We start from the raw sequence: 24248 nt of genomic DNA, 5'->3' as shown, positions 1-24248 counted from the left end.
AAGGGTCTAGGCTCGAAATGTCAGCTTTCCTGCTTGGTCTGCTGTGTTCATCCAGATCTACACCTTGTTATCTCAGATTCTCCAGCATCTGCAGTTCCTACTATCTCTGAAACAGTAAATTCAAGGATAGTTTTCCCTTGAACAGCATACTTCATATGAAGGAAATTGACAAACTGAAGACCGGTTTGAAAGGTCAACTGTCACAACTAAAGGTAAAGTCTGCACTGAAGCCTTGTTTCACATTTGCCATCTCCTGGCAAAACATAAGAAATCATTCACAGATACAGAGGTAATTAAAGAGCAATGACTGTGATCACTGACTTTCTATTCAAAATCTTTAAGAACAAAGCAGAAATAATAAAGGCAAACATAACACATCATTTGGTGCTTCCACAGGAGGGAAGATGAGGAAACTCTTTGTCGGAAGGCATCCTTCAGCAATTACTGTAAGACCCGTAATTACTGTCTCTCACTGCAGTTTGATGAATCCTTCATCATAACCCTTACAGCCCAGTGGATGGTTTTTAAGGATTTAACAACTAAAGAAGATTCTCTCACCCCTTTGCCCCTTCAGAAGTGAACTAGAGGTAAGGATATCTATAATGATTTCAAAAGGTACATGCTTGAGAAAAACATTCTGAACATAAACAGGTTTCCACTGCAACTGATGGTGCACCAGCTGAGCCTGGCACAAATGTGGGCATTGGTGAATTTTGCAGAAATGAACCTGATTTTCCCCCTTCTAATCATGTGGTAAGCAAGTATTCATGAGCGAAGTCATGGACTTTTCTCAAATAATGTAAGTGGCTAATACTGCAAACTCGATTTGAGCAATACCCCTACTGCACAACTTGTTTAAATTCTCACTTGACAAACTTAATGCTGCCTATGATGAACAGATGTTTGATGGCGATGTTAGGTGCTAAAATCAATAGAAAAGTCCTGCAAAGATTTTTAGATCTGATGCCTGAAATCAACGCTTTTCATCAATGAATGAAGTGTTCGGTGAGCTGGCAGACAATATGTGGCTACTTGACTTCAGGTTCCTTGCAGACGTAACGTTAAAACTAAATGAGCTGAATTGTGAGCCGTAGGGAAAGGACAGAGATTCGGCACAAATGATTAGCAATGCAAATGCGTTGAAATTGAAACTGGGTCTGTGATCCTCCCTATTAAAGAAATAAAATGCTATAACACTTGCAAACTGGAAAAAAAATGCTACAAAAAAAAATCAAAGAGAAATGGTTCCAACCAGAAAATGTTCTTGCACAAGTGAGGAAGTTAGCAGACAAATTCAACAGCTGATTTCATGAATTCGATGTGATGGAACAAATAGTCATGTTGGTCACAAATCCATTTCTTCAAGCCATCATTGGTGGGCTGGCTATGAAATTCCATCAGCTGATTGATTAACAAAGCAGTGCAGTTGATATAGAGATAACCACTACAACAAAGCCATGTTGAGCTGAAAGTCAGAATGAGGGTCAGTGATTTTTAGGAGCTTATAAACTGAGAAAAATACCCACTCCTATAATCATGTACTTTGATTCACATACCTCTGTGAAACAGAATTCTCCCAAATGAAGATAATGAAGTCCAAGTTTCATACCCACCTCACAGATGATGGGCTGTAAACAACTATCAGCCTTAAACTCCAAACCAGACTCCAAGGCACTGGCACATAATGTGTAGTCACAGGTGTCACACTGAGACTCCGTGACTAGAAGACAAAATGAATAGCTATATATACTTGGTTTTAGATTTCTATAGCATTAAAAATAAACTGATTATTTTTTGTTTGGGTGGATCCTAGGTTGCACATAAAATCAGACATGATTTTGTGCTTGAAAAGGTTGGAAACCATTGCAATAGAAGTACAGGAAAGTGAAAATTATTACATACAATATTGGAATGCGCAGTAAATACTATTCAATACAAGTAAGGAATGGTAATAATTACTGTAACATACAATAAAAGAAATAAGCAGTGCAGACTAGTCCATCCAAGTGTATGAATGGACGGTGAATTTTGTTTTGTATAGTACAGTAACGTGCTGTGAATATTATCATTTCACAAACACCTGAAGATTAACCATTGTTTAGACATAGTTCAGGCATATACTTCCCTGGTCAGAATTTTATTCCAACTCACACACAAATTCCTAATCATGCTAAGTAATTGCTCCCCCACACATACTTGTACACACCCAATCACCTGCACATAACATATAATCATCACCTGTTCCCTCGTTACACTTGGTCTCAGGCATCCCCCTCCAGAACCTAGTAGATAATAATACTGTATACACTGGACAAATAAGGGTGAATACTGTACTATACAGCAGAGGAATGGACAGTGGAACCTGTTATATTGTGATGATGTTGTGGCTTTAAAAAGTATATTTTGTCTTGGTTCCTTTTCGAGAAAATTTGGGATAGAAGTGTTGAGTAGTCTGTGAGAGGATAAACAACTTGTGAGGCCTTGCATTTTCTTTTTAGGTTGGAACAATAGAAGCTGCCTGGATGAGCATGGCCAGCTCTCACTGACCAGGATTTCTTTCTTTTTTAGATTTTTAGGTTTAGCTTTAGGCAGTTGCTGTTGGAGTCTCAGCAGGGCTGGAAGCTGCAGTAAATATCATCTGGCTGCTACTCTCTCTAGGTTTTCACTTGATATTTTCTCTCTGCTACTGGGTTGGATATGAGAAATCTGATTTCTGAATTTGTATTTTTTTGCCAAATGTGTGATTATGGAATGTTACTATGTTGGAACAGTTAATTAGTCATAGTTACTGTATCTATTATTCTGTTAGGTTTTCCAGTAGAGCTGTTATTCTATGTTCTTCTTTCTTTCGTTGTACCTTAACTGTAGTATTTGACAAAATTGTCTTTGACTTAACATCGAGTAGTTTGACCAGTTGAACTGCATCTGGAAACAGCACTTTACAGTTGCTTTTAAAATAAGAAAAGATTAGGGTCTAGGCTACCTTTGTAAAATATTTTGAGTGCATCTGGTCTGGTCCATAACATTATACAATAGAGTATTGAGCAATGAATACTACTCCATTCAAAGGAGAAATAGACAGTGTTTTCTACAAGTGAGATAATGACTGTAAATAATATGATATAGAATATGTGACTGAACTGTGTACATTATTTAATGCAAGAGAGAAATCGACAGTGAATACTGTGGTATAAAATCAATGAAAGGACACCGAAGACTTTTCTATGTAACAGAGGAACGAACAATGAATACTGTTGTTACAATTGAGAAAAGGGCAGGGAATACTACTGTATACAATAAAGGAACAAGCAATCAATGCTGTTCCAATTAATTGATGAATAAGCAAAATGCCTTTCATTTACAGTAGAGGCTCAGACAGTGAATAAGGTTATGTTCAATAGAAGAATGTTGCAGTGAATAATATTATTTACAACAGTGAAATGATCAGTGAATACTATGATATACAATAGAGGAACAAGCAATGAATATTGCTATGTACAATAGCAGAATGAGCAGTGAACTCTGAAACACACAATAATGTTACAGGAAATGAAACTGCTAATTACAGTCAAGGACGAGGCAACAAATACTTTTATAAACAAGAGAGAATCAGTCAGTGAATACTGCTTTATTTAAAAGAGAAATGTGCAGTTATTACTGTTATATACAATTAGGGAATTTGCAAAAAATACTGATATATGTATTGGAGGGATGTGCGGTGAATCTTAATCTGTGACAGTGCAATGGACAGTGATTACTGATGTAAAAAATAGAGAAATGGTGCAATGAATACTTTTTGATACAAGAGGTGAATAGATAACAATGAGTATTTTGCGTGTGTGTGTGTGTGTGTGTGTGTGTGTGTGTGTGTGTGTGTGTGTGTGTGTGTGTGTAAAGCACTGAATACTGTTGCATACAGTAAAGTAAACCATCAGTGAATCCTGTTTTATGCAGTGGAGGAATGGATGGTGAACATTGCTACTTATGAAAGTGGCATGTCATTACTATTATATAGTAAGAGAGAAACAGGCAGTAAATGCTACTTTATATGAGTGAGGAACAGACAGTGAATACTTCTATGTATATGAGTATATTTAAAATGGAGATAGCTAGCTTCTTGAGGGGATCTCAAGAGGATCAAAGGTTACGGGAAGAAAGTGGGAGAATGGGGTTGAGAAAATTATCAGCATGATTGACTGGCGGAGCAGAATCGATGGGCTGAATGGTCTAATTTCTGCTCCTATGTCCTATGGTCTTATAAGAATGGGCAGTGAACACTATTCCTTACAAAAGAGGAACAGACAATTAATACCATTTTATTGAACAGAGGAATGGTGCAATGAAAGCATTTCTACATAAGCAAGGAATAAATAAACAACAGAGGATTGAGCAGTGAATATTATTCTATATAATAAAGGAAAGGACAGTGAATATTGTTTTATACAATGGGTACACTAAATACTGTTCTATACACTCGAGGAACATGCAGTGAATACTGTTTTGGACAACACAAGGACGAATGGTGAATACTGTAAAATACATTGGAGTAACAAATGAATACTATTACACACAAGAGAGGAACAGGCAGTTATATGCTATTATATGCCAGAAAGGAATGAATACCCTTGGCACACTATTATATACAGTAGAAGAATGGCAGTGAATACTGGGCTATACTAAAAAAAACAATTAATGCTATTACCTGTAAAAATGGAATAGGTAATAAAAGCTGTTTCTTACTATAGAGGAGCAAGCAGTGAGTAATGTCATGGACAATTGAGGAATGAGTAGTGAATAGAGTTATATGAAAGCATCGTGAATACATATTTATCCCTAAAGACTATGTGAAAAATTGAAAGATATGGAATGGTTCGGCCATTTTCTAGGTTTATAGGTGGTTTTATCAAGATCATAAGTCAGAAATGTAATGTGTGCTGCAAGGCACTTCCTGTTCACAGTAAAGTCAAGGGACTTTGGAGAAAAGGTCAAGTAAAGCTATCAAGGAGATAAGAGTTTAGATTAGATTCCCTACAGCGTGGAAACAGGCCCTTTGGCCCAACAAGTCCACACCGCCCCTTGGAACATCCCACCCAGACCCATTCCCCTACAACCCCCACTTCGCTGAACACTACTGGCAATTTAGCATGGCCAATCCACCTAGCCTGCGCATCTTTGGACTGTGGGAGGAAACCGGAGCACCCGGAGAAAACCCACTTAATTACTGGAAGATCTAGTTTTGAAAAGACTGTGGGCCTTCTATGCTGTTGGTTGTCTAGCAACCATTTCTAGAATTCGTTTTCTGTTTTTAGAGATGTAAGAAACCCCAGAAGCTTGATGTCTCTGTCCTCAAAGCTTTTCTCAATAAAAGTTTCTGAGAACCCAAAACCAGTATTTCCGACCACCTTGTAAAGCCTGGCAAACTAGATTGTGACCAATTTCCAAAGATGCTGATCCAAATTGATTGCAGTCTTAACTAAGCATATTCCAATAGTTGATGTCTGTTCACAATTCGGTTTTGTCGACAGGAAACCAGGTGGACTGTGAGAAGTTCTCTCCTTATATCTTTTGTTTTCAGGCCCTTGGCCAACAGAGGTTTTCTATCCCCCATTTGCTTTCTTTTTTTAAACTATTGTCTCTGCTGAGATTGTTGAGTTTTTGCGTTGTGTGACTGTGTTTGGATTAAGGAGATAAATTTTCTAGATGAAAGGTTTGATATTAATTAGTATTTGCCACTTGCTTTTAAAATGAAGTTTGATTCGAATAAACAGATTATTGTGAATTCAAAGAAACCTGAGAAAAAGATGCTTTTTATTCTGGATAGCAATACAAAAAAAGACAGATGGCCTTTTTGGTGATTGAATCAATACATTCGTGCTAATGGTGTGTGAGTGATGGAGTACTGGGCCTGATTGTCAGTGCATTCTCACATTCACAATCATAATATAGTTTGTGGGATTGGATTAGGACGTTAGATATGGACCACATGAATCTGGACATGAAGTATTAGTAATTGGTTTTAAAAAAAGGACAGATGCTAAGTTTCTCAATTTATAAAACCAAAATGGCAGAAAAGATAGCTGAAACATTCCTGCAAGTGCAGGAAGTATCCCTGACTTGTTTTCGGGATTTAACTAAGGCTAAACTAGAGCAATTGGCAAAGGAGATAAAGATGGAATTTGCTGCAGAAGCTAAGGCAGAAATAAATGGAATGTTAGCACAACATTTGGGAATAGTGGAAATAAAAGAGGTGTCAGGTTTTCCAAGTAATCAAGAATCAGAATTAGTTCTGATTGAATTATATTTGACGAAGATTGAGCATGAAAAGAAATGAAACAGCTGGAAACAGAAGAGAAATGAGAAATTAAGAAACATTAACTTAAAAAAAGGAAAGAGAGCATTTAAAAAGCTGGAATTATACTGCATGACAGAGAAAAATGACTGCCATTGGAAATGGCAGTTTAAAAGGGTGAAGCTAAACAAAGAGATCTTAGGTGCTAAGGAAGGTTTTGACAGGGAATATCCCTAACCATAATATTAATTCCAGTCATGAAATGTTTAAATTTGTACATGCCTTAACAAGGTTTGAAGAAAACTATGTGAAGACATTCTTTATTTCGTTTCAAAAGGCAAAAAAGAGCCAAGGAACAGTTGATTTTGCTCATGCAAAGCATATTGACAGGTATAGCGCAAACCATTTCTTCTTCACTTTCTAAAAGTATTTGCATCCATTATAATGCAGTAATTAAAGGCTCTTGTTAGTGCATGTAAGTTCCTGACGCATACAGAAACATTTTATTTGCAAAGCAAATCGAAGCACAGGGCAGTGAGAAACATCCATACCCTGCAAACTGAAAAGGTCCCTCTCTCTCACTCTCCTTCCATGTGCTTGAAAAGACTAGAAAACCAAGAAAGCTGAAAAGAAAAAATCCTAACATGAAAAAGCCTAGATCCACCAGATCAACTATCAAAGTGAAGAGCATCACTTTACAGACAGTAGCAAAGAGCACATACAACATTGCTGAAATGAGAAGAAAGTATGAGAGACGATTTAACCTGTCCTTGACACCTGAACCTTTGAATTCAAATGTTATCTTCCCTGAGCTGTTTCCCCCTCATTCTGTCTGCAGTAAATCAACTGTCTGTTTCAATTGTGCAGGTGTAAGTGTACATTTGAAGGTTTGCTTAAAGGGATATAGTTTAAATTGCAGAATAGTGGATTAGTAATCCCACCTTTTCTTTGCCATTTGAATTACTTTTCTCCTGAACAGCAGTCACTTAAGCAAATTGAACCTCTTGGTGGTCTAATTGGGATTTTACGCGTCTTGTGATGGCTTGTGGAACAGTGGAGCCTTAGTATCGGCACACTCTTCCCAATTAAGTCATGACATGTTTGATACAGGTATTAGGAGAAAATGCCATGCATGAAGTTCATCGAGAAATTATTCTCTGAGAACAATTTAAAAATTCACTTTGTCTTGTAATCAGACCCCATGTTGAAAAACAAAGGGTTGCAACAGCTGGGCAGGCAGCAGGGATGGCTGACAATTAAGAGCTGGTCCATAAAATTACATCTTTTCTCCCTCACCACCACAAACCAAAGATTGACAGAAGATAGAAGATTGAAAGGAGGGCAAGTAAACAGGATAAAGAAGGAACAGCTGGGAATATACTGGGAATTCCTTCTGAGATGAAAAAGGGAGGTGCTGAGGTTAGAAGTGAAAATTGTATCCCTTAATGTTTCCATTGCCATAAATCTTTGCTTAGAAGTCTGGAAGTTGCATGGGAAACCCGTGGGACTCAGTGGGATTTATAAAAGTGTTTCTGGAAAAGGAGACTAGCACAGAAGCACAACAGATCAAACTGTATCTTTAACTACAAACGTGAGACCTAAGGTAAACATGCTCTGAGTACAGGAGAGTTGATAAATGAGAGATAGATAAATAGATGAGAGGTATAAATTATTTTTGTTTATTTGTCAAACATTACAGCTAAATCCATACAATATTAAGGAATACAATAGCTACTAAGTCCACACTAATATTAAGGGATAATTGAGCAAATTTTGATGGTGAATGACATAATTTCTTTCCTCTTGAGATTTTTGTAAAGGGAATTAGTGGAGAGTAATTATGCATCCTTTTCACAAAGTGTACTTGGACTGTGAATTAATGTCTAGAATAGGGATAGTACAGGTTGTTTAGAAGTTACCCGTGGCGTTTATGTACTCTTAGGTAATGATCTGGCAGATGTGAAAGTTGTCACTTTGCCCATAATCACAGAAAATCCAAATGAGGTTAGAGACTGAACAATTACAAGAACAGGTTCAGTGTATTTTTCCTTTGCATGCAGTGGTCAGATCAATGATCAAACAAAGTCCATCACCAGGGGTCAAAGTTATACCACAAGTAGTTATTAAGGTAGCCAAAGTTTTCTTTAAAGGATGGGGATTATTCAAAGTGTTTAACTGAGGTTCAACATAGAGAGTAGGGTTAAACAAGTCAACACAATTAACCCACACTAAAGTTGAGGCTAAGAGAGTTCCAGAGTACTTCCAGGTTAAAAATGTGGCTTTGATGAGCAGGCGGAGATCTTCGCACGGACCTGAGGATGAAGAGTGGTCAACTGTTCATTAGGAAGTGGTACTGCCCAGATATCACAAAGAGACATTGCAATTAGCATATTAAGCTTCTATGGCAGGACATGTAGGAATACAGAAAACTCAGTTATTGATAAAACAACATTTTTATTGGCCAGTGTTTCATTAGGATGTAGTGCAGTTTTTATAAAGCATGTTGAATAGTGAGAAAACCTCAACATACAATTAGCAACTTTAATACTGTTATTAGGTTTTGAGAACCGCTCAGCAGGGTGCAAGTAGAATATGGGCAACCATTATCGAATATTCAACATTACAGATATGATAGCAGTTTCTAGAAGCTATTTCTTTGAGAACAATCACAGCTAAAGTAGTCATGGAAAAATTAACTCAGTTTTTTACTCGCTATATACCACCAATAGAAATATAGTCAAACCAAATTTCCAATGGTGTGCTTAAAAATAATGTGTAACTTGGAGAAAAGACATTTCCAGTCCACAATATATCATCCACAAACACAGGAAACTTTGGAGAGATACCATCAGATTCAAAACAATGATTAAAGCATATTGTAATGAATATCTCCATGATTGGGACAGAGACCTGCATTTTCTGTAATTTGATACCAAAGGCTCACCAAATAAATCTACAAGGCCCATTTGATCTTGTGAAGGCATGATTCAGTGGTCTGTACAAGGTAATAAAGAACTTTGGTGAATTAGCTGGTAGATACTCCAGATCAGAGGAAGAAAAGTGGTTTGCATCATGTTAGCATGTTGAAACAATACTGTTGTTGAGAGGAAGATAAGAAGAAACAAATATACCATCAAGTAAGAATGCTTTAGGATGACAGAGGCAGTCAGAGTGAGTCGGAGCATCTGCAGACAATTCACAAACTGAACCTCCTACTGTCCACTCAGCCTATACTGAAATAGAAATATAATACTGTAGATACCCGAGATCTAAAATTAAAACAGAAAATGCTAGAGAAGCTCAGTAGGACTGGGCAGCACCACTGTATCATTTCTCTCTACACAGATGTTGCTGGACCTGCGGAATTTCTCCAGCACTTCTAATTTTTATTTAAGCCAATATATGATTACTGGGACATGCATTCTTAGAAAAATAATAATAGGAGAATCTCATGTGTTTACTTACGGAATTCAAGGAGAATGATACAGATAAACTAGGGTATATAATTTTAGGCGGACATGATTTGGATGTCAGGGAATCTGCACCAATAAAACAACATTGCTATCATTTAAGTCTGAAAGACATCGTCAGGAGAAAATAACTTGAAACAAGGTCTTGTGGATTGGTGGTAGTACTCCTACCTCTGACCCAGAAGGCCTGGGTTCATGTCCTATCTGTTTTAGATTAGATTCCCTACAGTGTGGAAACAGGCCCTTCAGCCCAACAAGTCCAAACCGCTCCTTGAAACATCCCACCCAGACCCATCCCCCCTGTAGGCCACACACCCCTGAACACTACGGACAATTTAGCACGGCCGATCCACCTAGCCTGCATAACTTTGGACTGTGGGAGGAAACCAGAGTACCTGGAGGAAACCCACGCAGACACAGGGAGAATGTGCAAACTCCACACAGTCGCCGAGGCTGGAATCGAACCTGGGTCCCTGGTGTTGTGAGGTGGCAGTGCTAACCACTGAGCCACCGTGCCGCCCTAAACGTGTACGTGTTCAACACTGAAATTAAAAATATTGAGAAAATCACTTATTGATCCTAGTCAAAGGAAACTTGACAGATGGAAAATAACGTGTGGAAAGGTGAGGTTATGCACTTTGGCAGCTAAAATATTATTTAAATGGAGAAAGACTACAGAAAGCTATGGAACAGTGGGATTTGGGAGACCTGTCTATGAATTACAGAAAAGATCATTTCCAACTTCAGTGGGTAATAGGAAGGCAAATGGAATGTTGGCCTTTATTTAAAAGGGAATGGAAAATTAATGTCAGAAGGTTTGCTAAAACTAAACTAGGTACTAGTCAAACCACAGCTGAAATACTGTGAACACCTTTGGCCTTTTTATCCAAGGAAAGATACACTGGCATTGGAGGCAGTCCAGAGAAGGTTTACTCTAGGCTGATACCAGCTATGGAAGGACTGTCTTGTGACAAGAGGTTAAGTAGACTTGGGCCCATACCAGTTGGAATATAGAAGAATGTCAGACAACTTTATTAAATCATGCAAGATTCGTAAGGGAGTGCATGGGGTGGATGCAGAAAGAATGTTTTCCTTTGTAGGAGAGTCCAGGATCAGAGGGCATAATCCCCGAGTAAGGTGTTGCACATTTAAGACAGAGATGAGGAGGAGTTTCTTCTCTCAGAGGGTAGTGAATCCATGGAATTCCTTACTGTAGGGTGCTGTTTAGGATGGTCATTAATAATATTCAAGATTAAGAAGGACAGAGTTTTAATCAGTAAGGGAGTTAAAGGCAGGCAAGTGGAGTTGAGGATTTTCAGATTGGTCATGATCTCACACACTCAGTGGGCTGAATGGCCTACTTCTGTTCTTATGTCTTACAATCATATGGAGTTCCCTGGGATATTAGTTCCTAGACTTGATAGATCAACTAGATTCTGCATAGATTACAGAAAGTAAATGCAGTAACAAAAACAAATCCATACATCATATCTTGGTTAGAAGACTGCATTGATAGGATTGATAATGCCTCATTCCTTACTGAGATGGGTTCATTGAAGCCATGCTGGCAAATACATTGAGAGTTCAAGAAATATCTTTTTTTGATACACTAAATGGGATACATCATTGTCAAGTCAGTACAGAGGGTTTAAAAATGTTCCAACTACTTTCTAAAGTATAATGACCAGATTGTAAACATACTAACTAAGTGCGGGATTTTCTTGGATGATGTATTAATATATGGGAATAATTTGTAACAGAATTAGAGCCCTTATTTAAGCAAATAACTGTCTGAGGGATAAACCTTGCCAAGAGTGAGTTAACAAAAGCATGGGTAATTTACCTAGGACACATCACAGCCCCAAGTGTCAGTACAGAAGACACCCCAGAAGCTGAAAGTCCCCCTTCTGCAATTCCTTTTCCAGAAGAAGTACCTGTGAACCCAATAAATTTTTCAATTACTAGTATTTCAGACTACCTTGTAAAACCTGAAAGCCTAGACTGTGAAAACAAGGTGTAGAGCTGAATGAACGCAGCAGGCCAAACGGCATCAGAGGAGCAGGAAAGCTGACGTTTCGGGCCTAGACCCTTCAAAACCTAGACTGTGACTCAGTTTCAAAGGCTCAGATTGATTGTAATTATAACTGAACATCTTCAATTTGCAACATTCTTCAAGCCCACAGTGTTGATGCATCCCCACAATGTATCAAGCAGCAGTACTATTACATACAATAGATGAATGGACAGTGAATACTGTTCTAGACAACATGTGAATTTCATTTCATATAAGAAACAAACAATGAATCCTGCTTTATACCATAGTGGAATGGGCTATGAATATTACATACAAAGGAGCAACAAGCAGTGGATACAATTCCATACAAGAGATGAATGGATACTGGATGCTGTTATTTACGAAAGTGTTTGCGCACTATTCCATTTCATAGGTGGACAGTGGCCTTATTTTGTACAATAGAAAATGAGAAGTGAATATTTTAATATACCACAAAGAAATGAGCAGTTAATATATTTACATAGAAGTGAAGAATTCAAAATGAATTCTTTTAAAGACAGTAGATGAACAAGTATTGAATGTTGTTATTTAAAGTAGAGGAGTAGACAGTGAATAATGTTTAATACAATAGAGGAAACAGCAGTTAATGCTGTCATTTACAATAGAGGAATGAATGAATACTGTTATATACAATACAGGAATAAACAATAAATATTGTTCTCTATAAAAGAGGAACAGGCACTGAATATTATTACAGTATCTATAACAAAGTAGCAGGCAGTGAATTCTGATATATCTGATAACACAACAAGCAGTGACGAATTGGCGGAGAATATTGTTATATGTAATGGAGGGAAGAACAAACAGTGAGCCTGTTGTATACAAGAAATGGCAGTGAATACTGTTATATACAATCGTGGTACAAGTAGTGAATGCAGTCCCATACAATAAAGGAGCATGCTCTGAATATCTTCCATATAATGGAGCAATTGTCAGTGAATAGTGTTAATTACAATAGGAGGGTGAGCAGTGAATAATGTTTTATAGGACCAAGGAACAAACAGTGAATGCTGTTATTTACAATAGAAGAACAGGCAGTGAAAATGGGCAGTAAACACTGTCATATACAATAGCGGAATGAGCAGTGGTTTTACCTATATACAATTGAGGAATAGCAGTGAATTCTATTTTATACAATAGAGGAGCAGGCTGTGAATACTGTTCTGGGCAGTACAACGATGGATAATGAATACTGTTATATGCAATAGAGGAACAAGCAGAGATAACTGTTACATGCAGTGGAGAAATAGGCAGTTAAAGAGTTATCAAAGTGTGGAGCTGGATGAACACAGCAGGCCAAGCAAACTTTTTTTTCTGATGAAGGGTCTTGGCCCAAAACATCAGCTTTTGTGCTCCTAGGCCTGCTGTGTTCATCCAGCTCCACACTTTGTTCTCTTGGATTCTCCGGCATCTGCAGTTCCCATTGTCTCTGTGTTAAAGAGTTATATATACTAGAAGAATACAAATCGTGTTCCATACAAAGCAACAGTGAGAAGTGAGTAATCTTATGTACAAGAGAGGAGTGTACAAGAGGGCAGTGCATGCTGTTATGTAGACTTGAGAGCAGGACAGTGAGTGCTATTTACACACAGCACAGAAATGAGAAGTTAATATAGTTAGAATCACCTGAATTGTTCCATATAATGTAGTAGAAAGCAATTGATACTGTTATGTAAAAGAGAGGACAAGGAATGCAGGTTCATACAATAGAGCTATAGGTAGTAAGAACTGTCATATACAATTTTGGAACAGACAGTGAATCCTGTTATAGACAGTAGAAGAATAGACAGCAAACTCTTTTATATACAGTCACTGGCAGTGAATAATATCCTGTACATTGGAGGAGCAAGCATTGAAACTATTGCACATAAAGAAATGGACTGTGAATATCATTCTAAATGATAGACAAATGAGCAGTTAAAACTGTTGTGTTAGTGGAAGAACTACCACCAAATACTGGTGAATCCTATTATATGTAATGGAGTCTGCATGTTGCCCAAGCAGGTGCTCTACTCCCAGCTCCGAAACAGCAGACAGGCCCCGAGGGGAGACAGAGGAAGCACTTCAGTGACACCCTCAAGGCCTCACTGGTGAAGTGCAGCATTCCCACAAGCACCTGGAAATCACTGGCCCAAGACCATCCAAAATGGAGGAGGGGTATTTGGGAAGGCTTTGAGCATCTTGAGACTTACTGTCGGGTAAAAGTGGACACTGGCGAAAACAGTGAAATGAGCACACTGCTATAGCAATTCCTCACCCAACCCCTTCCCATGCCCACTGCCTCCCCAAGTATAAAACAGCCTGCGGTAGCCGTATTGGTAAGTACAGCAACCACAGACACACCCTGAGAGTGGAAGAGAGCCATCCTCATCTGTGAGGGACCACTGATGAATGAATGATACACTAGTGCAACATGGTGAGTATATGCAATAAAACAAAAAACTGTGGATGCTGGAAATCTGAAACAAAAACAGCAATAGCTGGAGAAGCTCAGCAGGCCTGGCAGCATCAATGGAGAAAAAGCAGAATGAACATTTCGAGTCCAGTCACCTATCTTCAGAACTGCAGTTTGAAACTTTAACCCTGCTTTCTCTTTATAGATGCTGTCAGACCTGCTGTGCTCTTCCAGCAATTTCTGTTTGTGAAGGAGTGAATACTGTTTTATACAATGGAAGAACAAATCCAACCCAGCCAATTACTGCCCCATCAGACTACGCTCAATTATTAAAGTGATGGAAGGTATCATCAACTATCCAGTACTATCAAACAGCACCTGCTCAGCAGTACCCTGCTCAGTGATGCATATTTTGGATTCTGCCAGGGTCACTCAGCTCCTGAGCTCATTACAGTCTTGGTTCAAATCTGGACAAAAGAGCTGAATTCCAAACGTGAGGAGAGAGTTACACCCCTGACTCAAGACTACATTCAAACAAGTGTGGCATCAAGGAGTCCTTGCAAAATTGGAATCAGTAGGAATCATGGGGAAACTCTCCCCTGCTGGAATCAAACCTGGCATGCAGGAAGATGCTTGTAATTGTTGGAGGTCATTCATCTCAGCTCCAAGGCATCACTGCAGGGGTTCATCAGAGTAGTGTCCTTGGTCCAACCATCTTCAGCTGCTTCATCAGTAATCTTCCCTCCTTCCTCTGAACTACCTCAGAAACTTCCCTGCTTCATAAGGTCAGAAGTAGGGATGTTTGCTGATAATTGTACAATGTTCAGATACGAAAGCAGTCCATGTTCAAATGCAACAAGATCAGGACAATATCCAGGCTTAGGATGCCAACTGGCAAGTAACATTCGTACCATACAAATGCCAGGCTATGACCATCACAAATAAGAGACAATCTAAACACGACCCCTTGGCATTCAACAGTGTCACCATCACTGAGTCCCCCATTGTCAACATCCTCGAGATTACTATTGTTCAGAAATTCAACTGGAAGAGCAGACCAGAGGCTAAGAATTCTGCAGAGAGTAGTTCACCTCAAGACTCCCCTAAGGCACAAATCAGGAATGTGATGGAATACTCCCCAATGATCTGGATGAGTGCAGGTCTAACAACACTCGAGAAGCTTGACACCATCCGGGTAAAACCACCCCTCTTGATTGGCATCACATTCACATGCATTCACTCCCTCCGCCATTGATACTCAATAGCAGCTGTGTGTACTATCTACAGGATGCACTGTAGAAATTCACCAAAGATCTTTAGACAGCATCTTCCAAACCCATCACTTCTTCAATCCAGAAGGACAAGGACAGCAGATACATGAGAACACCAACACCTGCAAGTTCCTCTCCAAGCGAGTCACCATTCTGACTTGGAAACATTTGCCGATCCTGAAATGTCGCTGGGTAAAAATCCAGGACCTCCCTCCCTGAGGACATTGTGGGTCAATCTAAAGCACATGGACTGCAGTGGTTCAACTTGGGAGCTCACCCTCACATTCTGGGGCATAAATGCTGGCTAGCCTGCTACACCCATGTCCTATGAATGTGAGTGAACTAAAAAAACAAAATAGAGAAATTAGCAGTAAATTATTTTTTATAAAATAGATGAAAGGACTATTAATATTCTTATATACTATAGAGAAATTGACAATGGATACTTATTTACATTGTTGGAACAGACAGTGAATACTGTTAAGTACAATAGAGGAACAACCAGTGAATACCAATATATAGAGAAACTACCAGTAAATACTGATATACACAAAAGTGGTTTGGGCAGTGAATGCTGTTATATAGAAAAGGAGACCTGACAGTGTAAACTATTAAATAAATCAGAGGAGCTGGCAGTAACCGATGTTGCATATAAGAAAGCAATGAGCAGTGATTACAATTTTATTCAAGAGAGGAATGGACTGTGAATACTCAGATACAATAAAGTAACTAGCAATGAATACTGTTAGTTAGAACAGGGGAACTAACAGTAAATACTATCATAAACAAGAGAGAAACAAACACTGTTACAAACAATAGAAGAAGGAACAGTGGATAGTATTATTTACAATAGAACACCAGTACAGTGAATATTGATACATACAATGGATGAACGAGCAATGAATACTTTTATTTACAATTGAAGAATGATTATGAACAGTGTTATATGCAGTTGAGCAAAGCTGCAGTAAATACTGTTCTATACAATCTATGAATGACAATGATAATTTTTTTATTTACAGTCGAGGACTGGACAGTCAGTACTGTCATGTACAATGTGGGAACAGGTACTGAATATTGTTATATATAAAAGCAGAACATGCAGTGAATCTTGTTCTATATGACTGAGGAATGGTAAGTGAGAGGAGTTATATATAATAGTGGAATGATCAGTCAATCATTTAAATGAATTAAAAGAATAGTCAGACAACTTTGTTATTCACAGTAGAAGGAACAGTGAATCTGATTCTATTCCATAAAGGAAAGGACAATGCTATACATAACAGAGCAACAGACAGAGAGTCCCATTATGTACAACATAACAACTGGCAGTGAATCCTGTTTCTAAGGAAAGAAGGAATGGTCAGTGAATATGTTAGGTACAAGTGAGGAAGAACGGTAAATCTCATTGTGTGGAGGGTCAGAGATTATAAAGAAAAGTAAGTTGAGATAGTGAATCATGTTGCAGTCAATAATGGGATGGACAGTGAATTCTGTTATATAGAACAGATGGTAAATTAATCCGAAAATACATTAGAGGAATGGACATAAAGAGTAAAAGGACCAACAGTTTTGCGATTATAAACAACGATACCATTATATGTTATGGGATTCATGCTCTGTATCTGAGGATTGTTGTACTACATTTTCTGTGATGAGAATCATAGTTTTCATTTGCATCAATAGCTGGACATGTGATTTTGTGGCGTCAAATTAATGTACACATCCTGAAAAGTGTGGTCATCACTTTCATGCACATATACAATTACACACACAATGCATACACATGCACTCACATGTGCTGCAGCTGCTGACACAGATACAAGAGTGCACACTCAAAGTGTGTCTTCTGGCAAGTATTTTACAGGCACATTCTGACCATATTTTAAGACAGTATCCTTCTAGCCTCCAAGGGGGAATAAAACTGCACTAGGGAGAAAGGCTCTAATGCTTCAGGCTTTAGCTGCTTTTAACATCAGTCTGTGCTCTATTTACTAAACCTGCCTTTCCCCCACAGTTGCACGGCTCATTCTGAAATATTTGCAAAACATGCAAATATGTCAACCATATTTTTACACCAGTGTTTGGCAAAGCTGTCAGTTTTTAAGGTAGATGAAAATGGCTATTCTGTTATTTCTTTCTAGCTGCAGTCATGCTGTCTGCAATGATGAAAAGAACGATGAATAGAACATTGTCTATGGTAGAGCATGAATTCACCCTGATTATCTTTACAATACGGTTACAACAATGGTTCCTTATCATGTTGCAAGTATCACAAAGATTGAAGATGCTGACACTAAACTAGCAACACAGGATCAAGCTGTTAAATTGGATGGATTCACAAGGAATGACAGAAGCAATGTGAAAAATTCTCAAGGCAAAATACAAATTCCCAATCAGCTGTACCATTATATTCCAGCTTATTATGTGTCTGGGTGTTTCACAAAGGGAAAATAAGGGAATCAGGAATGCAGCAAATCCCACCTTTAGCTCCTCGGAGGACAAAGCCATATCCCTCGTTCTCCTTCTTCTGAAGCACTGCTGTCTTCTCCTCGATGACATAATCACTGTGAGAGAAAGACAAGAGGGGCGCTGGGTTACTTTTCACAACCATCTTCAAAAGGTGATCAGCAGCATTCAGCAGCAGCAGCAAAGTCTTGATTGTATGGATGTGTATGTGTGCGTATGTATGTGTGTGTGTATGTGTGCGTGTGTGTTTTTCTCTCTTCTGCACAGAGGCTGGAGTTAACAAAATAAAGCTGGGTTATTTGCTGGCTAAGACACTCGGATACATACACAAACACACACACACACAGAAACATTCACACACACAGACACACACACACACACACACACACACACAAACATTCACACACACACACACACACACACCTCAGTCACTCTAGCAGCATGAATTTCTCATCCCCGTTCTCTACTCAAATCCCACCCCAACTGCCTCTGTCCTCCCCACTTCACAAAGCCTGTTGCATAATGCACGGAGGGGAAAAAAAATCAAGCAAGTGCTGATCTAACGTTCCAGTGTGATGTCTACAACACAAGCCAGCTGCTGTGTGTTAATTACATGCGAGGGAACTTCCTACAGACTCCAAGAGTCACTCTCATACACACGCTGTAAGAGAGAAAGAAAAGCTAATTCTCGTTTGCAGAAAGCACTAGTGTGAGTGTGGACAATTAGCAAACCAGCAACAGAAAATTTGATCGAAATCACAAATGCAATCCACCCAGCAGCCAACCGACAGAGATTTGCTTCATAAACCTTTGTGGCTTAGTAATTGGTGGCTTTGATTAGAGGCAGGAAATAAACAAATCAATTCTGCATTTCAAACAGATACATATATTTCCTTTAAACACATGCAACAAATAACGAAGCAGCTTACCCATTTAAGAGTGTGGCTTTAGTAGGTGTATTTGGTCCTGTTTTTTTTAATGAAGGAAGGTTAAGACAGAGATGATGAGTGGTCAGTTCCAACGCCCTTTAAGTAAACAGCTTGTGAGAACTTGTTTTTTTTTAAATTGTAACATTAGAAACAGCCTGAAAGGTGGGATCAAAGCTCCCACAGAACCAGGATTTTTAGTTTTATCCTTCAGTACCATTTGCTGCTGGGGTCCTGAAGCTGGATGTGAAAACTGTTTTTGCTCTCTCTGTTACAGCTAAAGGTTGGGGGTTCTCTTCCTGCTGATAGAATTGCATGTGAGACAATCTATTTTACTGAATTTGCCTGTGCCAAGGGTGTGGTTATGGGATGTTACTATATTGGAACATTTACTGTTTAGTTGTTAAACAATCTATTATTCTGTTAAAGTTTCCAATAGAGATGTTATTTCAATTCTTTCCTTTGTTGTATTTTAACTATAGATATGAATAATACTATAGATATGTTTTGCTTGAAGACTGTTGGTATAACCAGGCAAATTGCATGTAGGATGCAAGATTGGGCACTTGCTTTTAAAATAAGAAAAAGTTAAGGTCTAGTCTATAGTCTTAATATATTTTGAGGGGTTTTGGTCTGATTCATAACAACAGCATTCATCAAGACCACTGCGGTCATATGTCCTATTAATTACTTTATAAAAGAAGAACTGGATGGATTTTCCAATGGATAGATAACCATTTCAGGACGTAGATGGGAATTACACAGTACACCTTGTGTAATCCTCATCCGAGCATCCTAGCAAAGGTATTGCCTATGAAAATATAGATTCCTTTGGACAATACCCCTATACCAGGAACTGACCGAAAGTATCCACTTAAATCAGATAGTTGAAAGGGTTCTTCTGGAGTTAGGTAAATAGCTACTCAGGATAAGTTAGACTATTAAATACCTAGACTAATTCCTGAGTAACTTTTCAACTGAATCCACAACATACCTTACACATGTCTAACTATATTCTCCAGACCACAACAACCCAGAATCTGATCTGACTCCCCAATTCCTCTCCACCAGGCCTGATACCCAGCTCTGAGCCTGACAGCCACAGACTCCCCCTGTTTCTCCTGAGATCTGACCCTCACCACCAGACACAAAACCCTTGGATACTGACATTCCCCCCCACCAACTGATACCAGCAGCCCATCCAATATCTTCCACCCACTGACCTATCCTAATACTCCATCAGTTCTATACCCTTTGGGCCCTTGTGCCTTGGCACAGTGGTACCCTATCCACCTGGAGCTCCTCTCCACAGCCAAAAGGCATCCTAATCACCTGGCACCTTACCCCCTAACCACTTGGTACATTATATCCCCAAGATTATATGTTCCTGACCCCGTCCCCTCTACTCACTCGAAACCCTACAACCTGGCACCTGACTTACCTGGCATCTTTCACTTACCTGCCTGGAATTTTCCCTGCCTTTGATCTTACCCTCTCCCCACCTGGCACTGCATGTACCTTACACTTTGCCTGTTATTCACTGGGCACCCCACTGTCCCAGCCCTCTAATCTCACACTTACTTGATGTACTTATCCTTTAACAAGGTCTGTCAAAGTGGTTATCTATGAGTCTGGATCTTTAAATTTCAGACTACACCTGTGGGGGAAAAAAAACAGCATTTTTGCCTTTCTCCAATTGATCTGCACAACAAAGACCTGCCAGAACAGAAGTATGGCATCATCATATTTCTGAAGCAGCCCTGATCAGAATCTCCTGGCAGAAATGTGCAGCTCTTTCATTGGTTAAAAAACGGGCAGAGAGGCAATCGGTGCGTGATTACCATTTCATGGAAAATCCAGCCAATTGTGACAGGGGAAACAATTATTCAGTAATCCCCAATTAGTTATTAAATTGCATACAATTGTCAATATGACTAGAAAAGTTGATGAGGTTGACTAGAAAAGTTGATGAGGGTCGAGCTGTGGATGTGGTGTATATAGACTTCAGTAAGGCATTTGATAAGGTTCCCCATGGTAGGCTCATTCAGAAGGTCAGGAGGAATGGGATACAGGGGAACTTAGCTGCTTGGATACAGAATTGGCTGGCCAACAGAAGACAGCGAGTGGTAGTAGAAGGAAAATATTCTGCCTGGACGTCAGTGGTGAGTGGGGTTCCACAGGGCTCTGTCCTTGGGCCTCTACTGTTTGTAATTTTTATTAATGACTTGGATGAGGGGATTGAAGGATGGGTCAGCAAGTTTGCAGACGACACAAAGGTCGGAGGTGTCGTTGACAGTGTAGAGGGCTGTTGTAGGCTGCAGCGGGACATTGACAGGATGCAGAGATGGGCTGAGAGGTGGCAGATGGAGTTCAACCTGGATAAATGCGAGGTGATGCATTTTGGAAGGTCGAATTTGAAAGCTGAGTACAGGATTAAGGATAGGATTCTTGGCAGCGTGGAGGAACAGAGGGATCTTGGTGTGCAGATACATAGATCCCTTAAAATGGCCACCCAAGTGGACAGGGTTGTTAAGAAAGCATATGGTGTTTTGGCTTTCATTAACAGGGGGATTGAGTTTAAGAGTCGTGAGATCTTGTTGCAGCTCTATAAAACTTTGGTTAGACCGCACTTGGAATACTGCGTCCAGTTCTGGGCGCCCTATTATAGGAAAGATGTGGATGCTTTGGAGAGGGTTCAGAGGAGGTTTACCAGGATGCTGCCTGGACTGGAGGGCTTATCTTATGAAGAGAGGTTGTCTGAGCTCGGTCTCTTTTCATTGGAGGAAAGGAGGAGGAGAGGGGACCTAATTGAGGTATACAAGATAATGAGAGGCATAGATAGAGTTGATAGCCAGAGACTATTTCCCAGGGCAGAAATGGCTAGCACGAGGGGTCATAGTTTTAAGCTGGTTGGTGGAAAGTATAGAGGGGATGTCAGAGGCAGGTTCTTTACGCAGAGAGTTGTGAGAGCATGGAAGGCGTTGCCAGCAGCAGTTGTGGAAGCAAGGTCATTGGGGTCATTTAAGAGACTGCTGGACATGTATATGGTCACAGAAATTTGGGGGTGCATACATGAGGATCAATGGTCGGCACAACATTGTGGGCTGAAGGGCCTGTTCTGTGCTGTACTGTTCTATGTTCTATCTATGTTCTATGTTGAGCATTGGGTTTACCTTCAAACTTATGAAATAACATCAGCTTTTTCTGTTGACTGTATTCTCATCTTAAACGATGAGATTTGAGCACGTAGATCGAAGGAACTGCAGATGCTCGAGAATCTGAGATAACAAGGTGCAGAGCTGGATGAACACAGCAGGCCAAGCAGCATCAGAGGAGTAAGAAAGCTAACGTTTTGGGCCTAGACCTTTCTTCAGAAATGAAGAGAGATTTCTGAAGAAAGGTCTAGGCCCAAAACATCAGCTTTCTTACTCCTCTGGTGCTGCTTGGCCTGCTGTGTTCGTCCAGCTCTGCACCTTGTTACCTCTTATTTGAGCACATAATCTAGGTTGACGCGCCACAGCAGCACTGAGGGAGCACCACACTGTTTGACGTGCACTGCATTGGATGAAACATTAAACTGAAGCCCCGTCTTATTTCTCAGTTTGAAGTAAAAGATTCCATCAGACTTTGAAGAGGAACTGATACACTTCACACTACTTAAAATACTCTGATGTATCCCATGTTCCTCACTTTACTCGTGGTATTAGCTGTTATCCCTCAATTAATGCTTAAAATAGATCACAAGATCAAAACACTGCTGATAATGAAAATCTGATATAAAAGCAGTAAATTCTGAAACACTCAGTAAATCTGATTGCATCTGCAGAGAGTGAAGCAGAGTTAACATTTCATGTTAATGACCCCGTATTTCATGACCTGAAATATTAATTTTGTTTTCCATTCCATAGTCAGGCCTTCGTAATCAGGGCTGTAGGGAGCCAGAGTAAGTATGAGTTTCTTCAAGAGCAAAGCAATGTAGCATGGATGTGGACAGCCATCTATCTGGTCCAACTAGAAACGTCTTGTTTTTTAAGCAACAAGAAATTTATCACCAACTGCAATTATTCAGTTCAAATGAATATGATCTACAGCACTACAGAGATAGTGAAGAACACACTAGTCTCAGATCTATCTCCCATCAGCTTCTGCTGTACTCTCTGAACAAGTCCATGTGATTCCTCAGAGGGTAATGCTTCCTGAACTCAAGCAAGTATTGACTTTTACAGACCCATATACAAAATTTCACCCTCAAAGTTTTATCTCCCTCTTACCATGAACGCTATACATTTGTTAATAGCCTTCACAGAACCCCTAAAATGTGAAAGTAGGCCATTCAGTCCACTGAGTTCACACCAACTCTCTGAAGAGCATCCCAGCCGGTCCCGCCCCCTAATCTAACCCTATAACCCTGCATTTCCCAAAACTAGCCTACCTAGCCTGCACATTCCTGAACACTATGGGAAATTTAGTACGGCCAATCCACCAAACCTGCACATCTTTGGACTGTGGGAGGAAACTGGAGCACCCAGAGGAAACCCACGCAGACACAAGGAGAATGTGCAAACTACACACACACAGTTACCCAATGATGGAATTGAACCCGGGTCTCTGATACCGTGAGGCAGTAGTGCCAATGACTGGGCCACCGTGCCTCCTCTAAGATTCTTCTGCCAGCACCATGGCTTATTTCCTGCTTCTGAAAATCAGTTATTAACACTACCATCATGATAAATTAGCAGAACAGACAAACCATCGTTCCTTGACCAGGAATCAAGCCCAGGCTGCTACGTGATAGCGCCAAATCCCAACCACTAGGCCACCAGGAAAGGTCAAACATGGCAGGGACAGAAACATGAGCCCTTGTGTTCTTCTTGGCCCCTGGTTCTACACCCAACTCAAATGGAACAGCTGTGCTCCGAACCTGAGCACAGCGGACCCTCTTAGGCCTCAGTTACTGCATCTTGATGTATGTACACCCCAACTCACCCACCACTACATCCTTTGCTTTTATATCTAAATGTGTTCTGTTCAAGTTGAGAGAATGTTAGTTTGTTGGGTAGAAAATAATTGACATGGATTTGTCTTCCTGACAGTCTGAGGTCTAAAGTCTTCTCTTCAAATAGAGGACCTTTAATTTTTCATATTGCTTTCACATAGGGCTTTGGTAATATATATCAATTGTTTAGAATAGATGGCATGCTCCCTGCTATAGCAGATGATTTCTTTTCATAGTGTCTTGGATCTTTGCATACTATCGCCCCCTCTCAGTGCTGTTATCCAAGGAGTTGTATGTAACTTATACACAATTGGTGTTAGTGGAATTTAGTTCCCATTCTGCCTGTAGACCTGTGCTC

General features: G+C 39.6%; 1 protein-coding gene and 1 long non-coding RNA gene across 3 annotated transcripts in view; one reads left to right on the top strand and one right to left on the bottom strand.

Annotated features, from left to right (window-relative positions):
* shank3a (SH3 and multiple ankyrin repeat domains 3a) overlaps positions 1 to 24248 on the bottom strand; it is a 730589-nt gene that overhangs the window by 233737 nt on the left and 472604 nt on the right. Inside the window, exon 16 of the mRNA XM_059654527.1 lies at positions 17984 to 18066. Coding sequence (XP_059510510.1) covers positions 17984 to 18066 — 83 coding nt within the window. The remainder of the gene's footprint in view (positions 1 to 17983; positions 18067 to 24248) is intronic.
* The window catches only part of LOC132210954 (uncharacterized), a 189541-nt gene that overhangs the window by 135552 nt on the left and 29741 nt on the right, over positions 1 to 24248 (top strand). Inside the window, exon 2 of one of the 2 annotated variants that reach the window (XR_009447210.1) lies at positions 397 to 587. The exons of the other annotated variant lie outside the window; for it this stretch is intronic. This is a non-coding gene — a long non-coding RNA (uncharacterized LOC132210954). The remainder of the gene's footprint in view (positions 1 to 396; positions 588 to 24248) is intronic. 2 annotated transcript variants of the gene reach the window in all.

Source organism: Stegostoma tigrinum, chromosome 25 (assembly GCF_030684315.1).
Source record: "Stegostoma tigrinum isolate sSteTig4 chromosome 25, sSteTig4.hap1, whole genome shotgun sequence".
In the NCBI taxonomy this organism is placed as follows: domain Eukaryota; kingdom Metazoa; phylum Chordata; class Chondrichthyes; order Orectolobiformes; family Stegostomatidae; genus Stegostoma; species Stegostoma tigrinum.
Note: the sequence above shows the minus strand (reverse complement) of the source record. Positions and strands in the feature narration are given on the sequence as shown.